Source organism: Vitis riparia, chromosome 15 (genome assembly GCF_004353265.1).
Source record: "Vitis riparia cultivar Riparia Gloire de Montpellier isolate 1030 chromosome 15, EGFV_Vit.rip_1.0, whole genome shotgun sequence".
Taxonomy (NCBI): Eukaryota; Viridiplantae; Streptophyta; class Magnoliopsida; order Vitales; family Vitaceae; genus Vitis; species Vitis riparia.
The window spans coordinates 17,908,230-17,921,158 of NC_048445.1; the positions used below are offsets into that span (position 1 = coordinate 17,908,230).

The 12,929-nt window shown below is 33.0% G+C and overlaps 1 protein-coding gene across 1 annotated transcript; it reads left to right on the forward strand.

The window, feature by feature from the left end:
- The first annotated feature begins 2,489 nt into the window (after positions 1 to 2,489).
- On the forward strand, positions 2,490 to 11,056 carry LOC117931616 (probable serine/threonine-protein kinase PBL19). Its single transcript, XM_034852601.1, has 5 exons — positions 2,490 to 2,688; positions 3,619 to 4,035; positions 6,910 to 7,170; positions 7,960 to 8,082; positions 10,226 to 11,056. The coding sequence occupies exons 2-5, from the start codon at positions 3,685 to 3,687 to the stop codon at positions 10,772 to 10,774; spliced, it is 1,284 nt and encodes a 427-aa protein (XP_034708492.1). The 5' UTR covers positions 2,490 to 2,688; positions 3,619 to 3,684; the 3' UTR covers positions 10,775 to 11,056.
- Positions 11,057 to 12,929: the final 1,873 nt, after the last annotated feature.

The window sequence follows — 12,929 nt, forward strand, 5'->3', positions numbered from 1 at the left end:
GAAAAAATATTTTTTGTTTGGGATAAGGTAAAAATAATTCCAAATTGACCATAGAGTAGACTTCCGCCACCCCAACCACCCCCCAATTTAGAGCATTATTAACTCATTATTATAGAGCTGTCATCTTTCCAATTTGTCAGTAATAATCAATGGTGAGCAGAGCAATATTGACCACTAACAATTAGGAAGACACCTACATTTGAATCAAGTATAGTCTCTCAGTATATATATATAAAGGAAAGAAAAAATAAGTTTCAATTCAATAAATATTTAAAATAAAAATTATATTATACCATAATATTTGCTATTAAAAAATATGTGAAATTTCTATTTATTTCTCAATAATATTCATGATTAAAATATTTAACATTTATAATATATATATATAATTATTAATTTTATTTATATATTTATATATAATTTTTTAGTTTTTTTTAACCACAAATTTAATTTTTTTAATCAAAACTTATATACATCAGGTATCTTGACTTGAGTTATTATATCCTATTGAAAGAGAATATATAAAAAAAGATCAATTTTAATATATACTATGACTTAGTTTTATTTTTTATTGATAAAAAAAGTGATGAAATAAATTAAATTATTTTATTAGTAAAACGGAAGAAGAGAAACATTTTTTTATCCCAACTTGAAAACTTTTGATACGTTCACCCTCTTTTTTCTTTTTTATTATTTTTTTCTATTATGTTATTTTCTTGGAAAACTTAAGAAAGAAAAATAAAATAAAAACAAAGAGAAAAACTAGAGTAAAAGAAAAAATAAAAATAAAAATAAAAAATAGATTTAAAATCAATATATTACTTAAATTAATGTCACTAATTTCAATTATTCAATATAAAGATGAAATAATTTAAAAATATATAAATTTATAATTATTTTTAATTATATTTATTTCTTTTAATATTTTTCAAAGTATAATCCCGAGAAAATAATATTGTTTAAAACAATTTTCTATTTTTCCTCGACCAACCTAATCTTCATTTTCTCCGTCACATATATTGAAATTGCTAGAAGTTTATGTTGATTTTCAAAGACGTGAGCTGATTTTGAGAGTTTGGAGGGCGGTGGAAGCGAAACTGGGTCAAAGTACTAAGAAAATTTCTCCTAGTCTTTCTTTGAGCTTCGTCCAAAATGATCTCGCTTTTAGCCTCTTCAAATTTATTATGTTAAAAGGATACTTGTACTGAATCCGCATTTTGAAAATGTGGTTTCAATAAAAAGTTGAACTCAAGTTACATATTTTTTAAAAGTGTTTTCAATTTAAAATTACAAACCATATATTCATTTTCATAATGCAATATTTTCAAAATACCGTTTCAATACCAAATTTAAAAAAAAAAAAAAAATTATATTTTTGAATTGTAAAAGTATAAATTTAAAGTCACATTTTCAAAATGAGACTTCATCATAAAAATGGATACTTTTAATTAAATACACAAAAGTAATAAGTTTCAAAAATAATTTTTTTTAAAATTTAAATTTCTTTTCAAAGTATCCAATTAGTCTTTTACAAGTTATTAATTTTGTTAAATACCTTTTATCATTTCAACCTTTCTTTGATGTGTTTTACACTCTTTTTTTCATTACATTCGAAGCTCAATACTTTACTCTCTAAATTTATAAAAATGCAAGACTTTACCCGTTAAAATTATTAAAAGTCCCATAAATAGTTCGTTAAATAAAGAAATACTATTAAAATGTAAATAAAATGATCAAAACGTGTATTACCCAAGTTTAAAGCCATCATACTTTGCAATTGCATGCGAAAATCATTAATAGACATGTTAACATGTCTTTAAAATAAAAATATCAAAATTGATAATTACTATATTTTAAAAGCATTTAAAAATTTTCACTTTAAAGTTATTAATTTAATTTTTTTTTACCTAATTACATATTAATGGTAGAATCCAAGTATGAAAAAAAGATTAATCTCTTTTATAATTTTATAAAAGATTTGTAACTGAAAGTAAAATATTGATATTTAATAGTTTCATGGGCAAAATATACGGTTTGAACATGAAGGAAAAGATAAGGTATATTTAACTTTTCTAGTTTTAAATTTGAAAAAAAATTATAATTAATGATTATAATTGACAGTAGGTTTGATCATAAAGTCCTCCAAAGCTAAACTATTGTCGGTGATCATGGTTAGAAAAGAAAAGAACCTACCTACATCTAAATTTAGATTTTTATCTCCTTTTCAGAAAAAGAATTAATTTGGAGGCAAATCCTGCTTCCTTTGTTGCTGGTGTTTCGTTCTTTCTTTGAAAGCGTACAATGAAAATCACAAAAGGTTGCAGACTTTTTAATATTGATAGTTATATAAAAAGTTGGTCAATTTTCACGTTGAAAATTTCCCAATTTATAAATTATAATATTGGGATTGGTTTATCTTTTTAATTAAGTAACCCCATGTATAAATGGCGGCTCTTCAAAAGCTTGTAAAGGGACAGCTCAGGAGTGCCTGGTCCATTGCAGCTCTCCTAACGAGGCACTGCGTACAGAGTTCAAAGTCCAAATCCGAATAGACCTGACAAGATTCAGAAAGCTCAGACAAAAAGCAAAAGAAGAAAAAAAAAAAAAAACAGAAAACAAATCAATCATAAGTTTGAGTTTCTCAAGCCCCAATTTCGTGGGATTTCTGGACAATCACAAGCATAGCAGGTGAAGCATGTTATGCTAACTGGGCTAATGATTCGTTTTTATGACTCTTGTCTGTGATGCTTCGTTTTATCTCTCTGTTTTTCTTGTTTTTCTCATCTGGGTTTTGTTCGGAATGCTCAATTCTCAACTGGGTTTTGCTTGGAATGTGTTGTTTTGGGGTTTTTTTTGTTGAATTCCCATCTGGGTTTTGCTGCAATTTTTTTTTTTTTTTAAGAGTAACTTGTTCTTGAATTCATTAGTCGAGGTTCGCATTATAATAGTTCTTTTCTTGTTTTTCTCGTGTGGGTCTTACTTAGAACGTTCAATTCTCAATCTTTGTTTTGATTAGAATGCTTTGTACTGGGTGCTTCTAATGAATTCTCATGTGGCTCTGGTTCAATTTGTGGTTTTGTTCTAACATTTCTGAATCTGATTCTCATTTGGGTTCTCACTATTTTTTTACACCCTTTTCTGTTTACTCAATTTCTTCCTCAAAATTTTGCGGTTAATTTTGACTCCTTCCTTGTTGTGTTGCCATTTTTCTGTGTTTTGTCAATATAAGATTCTCTTCATTCCTGTTTCTATAACTTCTCATAGGGTTTCCCTTGCCTCCCCCACTTCTTTCCTCTCTCTGTCTCTGTCTCTGTCTCTTCCTCTCTCTCTCTCTCTCTCTCTCTCTCTCTCTCTCTCTCTCTCTCTCTCTCTCTCTCTCTCTCTGTTTTTGTGTAGCCATTTCTGTGTGTTTTGCCAATCTAAGATTCTGCCCATTTCTATTTTGCTAAAACTTTTTCTCATCTGGGTTTCCCTTGCTTCCCCCACTTCTTTCATTTCTTTATCAAAATTTCCCTTTTTTATTATTTTTTATTTTTTATAATCTCAATCTCTCTCTGTGATTGTGTGCAAAATGCTGATTGCTGTTAATTTATTAATGTAGTTGCTATTCTTTTCTAGATGAATTTGATGGACTCCAACAAATTTCACAGTTGAACGTTGAGAGCGACTATTGAATTCTGAAGAATGAAGTGTTTCTACTACTTTAAAGATAAGACCCGATTGAAGGTACAAAGATCAGCACCGGAGTTGAAAAACCAAAGCAAATCATACTACTCGGGGTCTGATCTGGTCATTAAATCTTCGTGTTCAACTACTTCACGGCGCAGTATACCAGAATTATATGAAGAGAAGGCTCAAAACTTGCGAGTCTTCTCTTTTCCCGAGCTTAGACATGCCACACATGATTTCAGTAGGATGCTAAAGCTTGGGGAAGGTGGATTTGGTTGTGTGTATAAAGGTTCAATCAAGCCTGCTGATGGAAAGGGAGACTCCATTGAGGTTGCCATTAAAAGGCTGAACCCAGATGGTGTTCAGGTATGGGTTTGAGAAATTCCATACAATTTATTTGTTTATAAAGTGCCTGAGATATCACATATTGAGTAATTGCAGTACAGTTTTTGATTATAAATCCTTGGAGCTATAAATAATTATATTGAATCATTTTGGTATGGTTAAGAATGATTTTGTGAAGTGCATGAGATATATCATCAATTGAGTAATTCTCTGTATGCTTTAGACTAGAAATTTTATCATTATTTTCTGTTGTTGTTGTTGTTATTATTATTATTATTAATATTATTTAAATACAAAGAAGGATGAGAAATCCCCTACAAAAGAAATCAACTGGTTTGGATTGACTCTCTTTTTGCTAACTGATCTGCCATATGGTTAGTTGCCCAAGGAATCCAGTAGTATGAAAACCCCAACTCGAGTGATATTTAAAATTTGACACTGCTATCCACCAAAACCTCACAAGTTTCTCTCCTTCTTATTCACTCAAGACATGACTATTGCAAGATCTCCAGGTTGGATAAACCTTTAGCTTTAGCCAGCTTTAAGATTTCCAATAATCTAATATCTTTTCTTGGATGGCTAGTGCCACTCCAACATTCTTAGAGAATGCTCTCATTAATGTTCCATGATGATTCATAAGTTTTCCTTCAATTCCTAACTGTCTTGGGTTACTCAAGGAGCATCCATCAAAATTCATCTTGACGCTGCCCATTGGAGGAAACATCCTTGTAGCAATATGATGCTCAAAGGGGGGTGCCTACAAATGGTGTGCACGTCGAGAGAGAAGAGGAGAAATAGTTTAGATCACACATTGCCCCTAAAGTTCTCCATTTGTCCTAAAAAATACTTGCATTTCTCTTCCTTGATATAGTCCAAATTAATGTGGGAATAACAATATCCCATGGTACTTCCCCCTAGGAAGACTTCTAAAACCCTAATAAGCAATATTCAACATCTCCACCACACTCGTATGCTGAACTCAGTCAATCCTAACAAGTCCGAATAATCTATAACACATTGTCATTGCTGATGATTTGCTTGTTCTTTGCTCCTCTTACATATGATACAACATTCTGGTTGAAAGGCTTTGTGAGGTATCCTCTTGTGTAGTAAGTCATTAGTATTAACTTTCCTATTTTCCAACAGCCATGTGAAGGCCTTGACTTTGAGTTGGGCTTTAGATTTCCAAATGAAGTTTGTGGGAGGGAAGGATCTCGAGTTGGCAGAAACAGAGAGGACTTTAAAGAATGCGCCGACGGAAATAGACCTGAGGGTGTTGGAGACCAAACCCACATATCCTGGAAAGTGGATGATAAATACATGGGCTAAAGTTGACATAGGGAGAGAAAATTCTTAATTTCTTGAGGGCATTAGTTTGAGCTTTTCAGTGTTTCTTCTAATAGAAATCTGTTTCATGCATAAGATCACCTTGATTATTACATGTTGAACAACCTGGAGGCTAGTTTTTGTGACCTAAACCTTAGATTTTTTTCCTCTTGTGATCTGTTTTAGTTTTAATGCTTTTCATTCTTTTAATGGAATTTTTTTTTTTAAATTTTTTTATACAATATTGCATGAAAGTTGTATCTGTCGCCTTTATCTGGCATTATGAGAGGCACACGCACAGCCATAGCTGTTGGATTTTGAAGCCAACCTTACATTGTCCTTTTTCTTTCATGGTGCTTGATTTCCAGAAAGATGAACTGAATAAAATTGATTCAATTTGTCATGGCTCTTGATGCCTTTTTTTTTTCTAAGATAGCTCTGCCACATTACTCGTTTTCCAATCTTTTCTTGTTGAGGAGCATGTCAGTTATCTTCCTTCCTGAAAAACCTCACAATCATGTCCATTGCTTTATGTAGCATATTTTAAGTGCTCAATCAACTCCTCATAGTTTGTATAATTCCATCCCAGCTTAAGATATTCATTTGAGAATGCAGTTTTAAATATGCAACCAATTGGCTTGTAATTGAAGCCCAATGTTAGTTCATTTGGAAATTTCAACATCTGCCTTCAGTATACTAATTGGTTGTTAAAAGTTGGTAAACAGAACCATCTAATTTGTCTGCCCTTGCCATTGATTGAAAATATGAATAATTTTACATTTGTGGTGTTCAATCTTCTAAATATCTTGTACCCCAATTTTCTTTTCTTCTATTCATATATTTATTCACTGGAGCATTTTGATGTTCTATGGAAATTGAATCAGTTTCTTGTGTTGTTGGATCTCAATTTACTATAATGTGCCTGAAAGCCTTTTATTGATTTTAATGACTATTTTGTTGTGTTGCCTCCATAACACTATGCATTAATATGCTGAAATGACATTTAGAACACAATAGGCATTCATTTTTATGGGCTCCCAAGGCCCCTTTATCATTTTAACGCACTGATGTCGAAAATCCCCTTTGTTAATCAAAACATTGCCATCAATGTGATACTCGTTGAGATCTAGTAATCTAGCAAGTAAATCTGGGAATCTTTCAAATTTTTGTCTTGTTATCTTGATGAATTATATGGTACTTGTATTCTCTATGGATCAAAGGCTGCTTGGTTTAATGGAAGATGAAATTATGAATGGAGCTTATAAGTGCTTTGGGAGGATGCATGTGTCATTGTTATTTCAATATTAGTATGCCATATAGTTGAGTACATGTTTAATATGGTATGAATAGGATGTGCATAGGCAGTCAATTTCCTCGATATTGGTGAGCACAAAAACCCCCCAAACTGAACATGCTTGGTTTAGGAATTATGTCATTTATTTGTATGCTTAATTGAGTTGATGGATATACTTGCTTTCACTCTTCTTATTGTTTCATCAATACTCTTCCTCTTGATTGCCAAACTCGATGATTTATGAAGATTCTTGTTATCCCTTGTTTCTCATATAGGGTCATAAACAATGGGTGGCAGAAGTTCAATTTCTTGGTATTGTGGAGCACCCAAATCTTGTCAAGCTTATAGGATACTGTGCTGTAGATGGAGAGAGAGGAATTCAACGGCTACTTGTATATGAGTACATGCCAAACAAAAGCTTGGAAGATCACCTCTTCAATAAAGCTATCCCAGCTCTTCCTTGGCAGACAAGATTACAGACAGTACTTGGAGCAGCTCAAGGATTAGCTTATTTGCATGAAGAATTGGAAGTTCAGGTTCACTTCTAAACATATGATTTATTGAAATGCTTTGACTTCTTATTTTAGTATTCATACTAAGTATAATTTGGGAAGTTTTACTTAATAATACTGAATTTATGAGAATGTAATAAAGAGAACTTTGGAAGTTACAGCCAGGTAGGACTGAACTTAAGACCTAGCTGAACTTAACCAACCAGCCATTAAGCTACTGCTATTTCTGGGTTTCCTTACTTCTTATTTTAATACTTTCTCTGAAACGCAATAGAAGATCTTGACCATGGAAGAAATGAATGAAAGGTTTTTCAGAACTCAGAATGATCTTTGTAACAATGACTCTGCCGAAGGTCGTTTGCTGGACATAAATAAAATCTATAGCTGGCTTTTGTGGTAAAAAATCTGAGACTTGTTGAAGCTAAAATGTCATTGAATGAAAATCTGTATTATATTAAAAAAAAGGTATGCTTATTATCATAATGATGATATTCATTGCTTTTCGATCATTGTGATATTTTGATTTGAAACAGATAAAACTAAAATTGTTTAAATTATGTGAAATTTTTAATGGGGGGTTGGGGGGTGAATTAAACCATGTTTATTTTGAAAGTAAGTTTTATTCATATTGGCTATTGCATTCTTGAATGATGTAATTGTCCTTCAATAATCTTGATGATGAGCATTACTAGAACCATGGTGGTGGTTGTTTCCTCGTTGACTTTCATTTACCTATTTTGCTACATTATATTCAGAGTTGAAGTTTACTGTTAGTTATTGTTAAACTGCTTTTCTTTTCTGTAAATGATGAAGGTGATATATCGAGATTTTAAATCATCAAATGTGCTACTGGACAAGGATTTTAACCCAAAGCTTTCTGACTTTGGGCTTGCTAGGGAGGGGCCAGAAGATGGGTTTACTCATGTTTCAACAGCAGTGAGTATAGAATGCACTTACTTCTTCCTCATTATTATTTACGTTCACCTTGTGGGCCACAACTATTTTGTTCTCATAGCATGTAGTTTGTAGAAAACATACCTTATAGGGATCGATTTTTGAGAACATTTCTTTTTTCCTGAAGTAGATTAGTGTTAAACGTCATTCTGTGCATGCATGCAACCTAAATGTTGATGTAGGACAACCTTAGGATGGTTGCCTACACTCAAGGGTAGGTGGGCTAGGGTTTTATTTTTAGGGTGTAAGGAGAGGAACAAGGAATAAACTTTATGGTAGAGAAAATTATAAGATAAGAAATAGAGAGAAAGAAGAAACAATGAAGAAAAGATGGAAAACCTTAGAGTCTCACTAAGGCCTTCTAGGAGTCTCACCTAGAAGAAAATCAATGGAGTCTCACCATTGAGGGTTGCAACCTTGCAATGAAAGAAAGTATAATATTATTCATCAAAATTCATTCCTTTGATTTACATTGATTAGCCTATTTATAGGCTTCTCTAAGAAATCTAAAGTCTACTAGAACTCTAATAACCTATTATGATTCTAATTCTAATTATAACATCCAAAGTCTACTAGGACTCTAATAACCTATCATGACTCAAATTCTAATTATATTATAACTCAATTAGCTAATCCTAATTAGACTCCAACAAATATTAATCCTAATTTAATTCCAAGTAATAATAATCCTACTTTAATTACAACTAATACTAATTCCCTTTCTTGATATATATCTTGAATATTCATCCTCATCAAATGTCCTTGTAAGTTAAGAATGCATGACCTGGTTAATAGAAGACAGTGCATATGAATTGATAACTGGGTCATCTTGTTGTAATCCATGGACCTGGTGGCTATGTGTCACTTGGCCTTGAACATAATGCTGTATGTCCTACCATTCTAATGCCATATTCTCTCATTGTATGGGTCCATCTCCTTGGTGATTGCCAAGGGCAGCTCTCCTTGAGGAATTCCTGTTGAAGGTGCCTGAGGCACAATACTTTGATGCTTGTGAGCCTGGAAGTTGGCTCAGCCGGCCACCACCAAGCATGTTGGGATGGGTTGAGGGGCTTGGCTCACTTGGTTTGGCTAAATTGATAGGAAAGGGAAACTCTGTTCATTGGATGCGTGTTGATTCCAATGTAATTTACATGTAAGGAGACCGACATGTCGATATTGTTACATACCAGACCTGGCTTCTGAGCCCCTGCTAACAAAGCCTACACATGACAAGGCCTGCTATTGGTATTTGGCTGCGATCCACCTGGTGGCTATCCTCCAAATCATTATATAAAGCCCAAATGGCCATTATTCAGAAAGTGGGGTTGTTGGAGTGTTGAGGGGTGAAGGGTTTGAAGAATCCAACATTATTGGAGGGAAATGGGGAACCCTCCTCCGTCCTTTGAACAGGTGTAAGCCTCAGTGTGGTACATGCAATGTGGGGGCTGACTTGTTGGTAAATATGACCTGCCATACTCGTGGGCTTGCAGCCCTTGTTCTTATAAGGTCTGCACACAAGGCCTACACATTGGTTTGGGCTTGCACCCAGCTCTATGGCATCCTCTAACTTCTTTGTAAGGCCCAAATAGTCACAGTTCAAGGGAGAGAGTCATAACTCTATTCTCGTAAATCTCTCTCAATTCCTTCAGCATTCCTAGATTCTAACTGTTGGGTCTAACTGCTAGCACCTCCAATCCTGACTTTTTTCTCTAGCTTCTGTGTCTTCTCTGAGCTCACTTATCATTCATCCGGCTGCCCTCTTCCCTGGAAGAACTTAAAGTAAAAACACTTTTAATTAGGAATGATTAGGCAAAATAGAAGTTGAGCAGGAGTAACACTGATTGTTCAGGCAGACTAACAAAACAAGCATATGGTACATTTTAGGATTTACTTAAAACTGGGAAATTTTAGAACCCTCATGTTACGCACCCCTATCAAATGAAAGGTCTTCGTCCACATTATTGTAGATACTGTTTAGTTGCCAAATTAATAATGTGTGAAATTGGGTGATGCATTTGTAACTGGAGAAGTCAGGCATAATTTGGAACATAAAAAAAGAAGGGCCATTTTGTCAGAATGTTTAATGAAAACTTGTCTTTTTCTTTCCTTTTTTTTTTGTGATCAGGCAGTAGGAACTTATGGGTATGCTGCTCCAGATTATATTGAGACAGGCCGCCTGACAACTAAGAGTGATGTGTGGAGTTTTGGTGTTGTACTGTATGAGATCCTGACAGGCAGGCGATCGATGGAGAGAAACCACCCAAGAGCAGAGCAAAAGCTTTTGGAATGGGTGAAACATTTCCCTGCTAATAGTAAGAAATTTCACATGATAATGGACTGGCGCCTGGAAAACCAGTATCCTATCAGTGCAGCTCGAAAAATTGCCAAGTTGGCCGACAGTTGTTTGTCGAAGAGTGCAAAAGACCGGCCAAAGATGAGTGAAGTTGTAGAGACTTTGAAGCAAATAATCCAACTTCCTGATGAAGGTGGCCCTAGTGAGAAAAGCCCTGAATCTTTCGACAACGATTCAGATGACAAAGATAAGAAGGCAGATCAACCAGGGCCTTCTGACTCCTGGAAAAGGCGGATGGCCCATCTAGCAAGCCTGGGTGAACATGTAGAAGGGTCCAACAGGAAAAGGTTTATGATCATGCAAAGGGCCAAAGTTCCTTGATTGTGTTTTTGTCCTGGAATGCTGCAATTTTTTGTTACTGATAAGAGACTGATGGTTTCATTTTCTGCAACAGAGAAAAATATAGTGAAGTTGATTGACTTGTTGGCAACCCTTGTGTATGAAGTGAATGTGAGCTTTATACAAAATACAGTCATGAGATTGGACTGAAATGTAGTGGTGGGTCTTGTGGGATATAGCCTTTTTCTTGTAAATTTGATGTAATGGAAACCTGTTCCTTCTTCAAATTGACAAAAACGTTCCCTGCTTCATTGGATTCTCCAAGCCACTTTGTCAAGTGTTGGCCTTGGGTTCCTCATCATCAGTGCTTCTAGAGTCTGTTAAAAATCATTTCTAGTATAAAAAGAGTTTTGTATATGATGAAATTTTAAAATTATTTTTCTAAAAAGTACTTCCGGAGGAAGCACTTGATAGGTGATTTTTCAAATGGTATTTACTAAAATTTTAAGAATACGATAAACGAATTTTCAAATGGTATTTAACAATATTTTTAGATAAATGATTTTTTGAATGGTATTTACGTGAATGTGTTTTTTCATCTTTTACATGTAATTTGGGAGAAACATTTTTTATTTCACAAATAATTTTAGCCTGATTTTAGTTTGTTTTTCCCTTTTCCTTTTTTCATTTAGCACAGCTCAATCACTTGGGTGCTGTGGTATAACCAAATGCCCTGTTATTGTTTCATGAATAATTTTAAGATCCCCACAACAAAAACGGGAAAAATAATTTAGCAATAAAAAAAACTGTTTTCTATTTTTTGATCTTAAAAACAAAAAATAGAGTGTTTTTAAAGAATATCTTTAAGTTGTTTTTTGTTATTTTCATTTATTTTTTGATGACTGTTTAAAAAAATAATTATACAAATATAGAAAATGATTAAAAATAAAGTACTATATATAAAAATTATTTTAAAATACACATTTAAAAACATTAAAAACAAGCTAACAATATTTCAAGTTGTCAAACAAACTTTTATTTTATAAAGTATTGGATAACAATTTTTAAAAACCATTCTAAAAATAAATTATCAAATAGGTCAAAGAATCTGTTTGGAAACTATTTCATCATAATGGACATGGAGAAAGTTCCTAATGCTATATAAGTATGAATCCCTTTTAATCATATAGACTCGTTTTAAAGCCATGAGGATCCCTTTAGGCTCAAAGTGGATAAAATCTACAAAGTTGGTTGCTGGTTATTACAAATGATATCAAAGTCGATTCCTGAACCTAGTATGGGAGTTTGTTTGACCCTATGAGGGGTGTTTGTCTATTTGACCCTACAATTTCGTAAGACACAACGAGGACGTTGTGTTTGTATGAAAGGATGATTGTGATATTTTACATCGGATAAGAGAGAAAATTCTTAAAGCTATATAAATATAAACTTTTAACTATGTAAATGTATTTTAAAGCTGTAACGACCCCTTTAGGCCTAAGTGGACAATGTCTACATACTTGGATGTGGGTCATTACAATTATTAAATATGAACTTAGGTTCAAGTTAGTTTTGGGTTAATGAACTCTTCTTTATGCTCAATTTGGATTCAGTTCAAGTAAAATATAACTTAATCCCAACTTGAAAAATTTAAAATACTTAGGTAATGTTTGTTTTTTGGTTAAATAGAAAAAACCAAAATGTTTGACTTTTTATATTCAGTTAAAAGTACCTTGTTGATATTAATTAATATAACTAAAGTGAACTTGTTATCAATAAATTTAGTTTAATTATGTTGGTTGATGTCAATGAATTACTTTTAACTGAATAGAAAAAATCAAATATTTTGGTTTTTTCTATTTAGCCAAAAAACAAACACAATTTTACTCACATCCATTCCAATGTCAAGTTAAGTTTGAGTTGAGTTAGATTAACTTGCCCAACTTTTACCCTTAGAATTCAAAACTAACGTCCTTTTTAAGTTAATTTTGTCCATTTCAATTATTCCAAAACTACTGGTGACAAGGTTGAGAATAGAACTCAAGAATAAGTATGAAAAAGGTAATTAGGTGATGGTTTTTAGCTCCACTAAAAGTTTGACATATTTTAAGGATCCTTGTCTCACAAGGATTATGATTTGGTAATTTCTTATATGTTAAGAGTCCCTTTCCCATAAGGATTTTGAATTGGCTTTTTT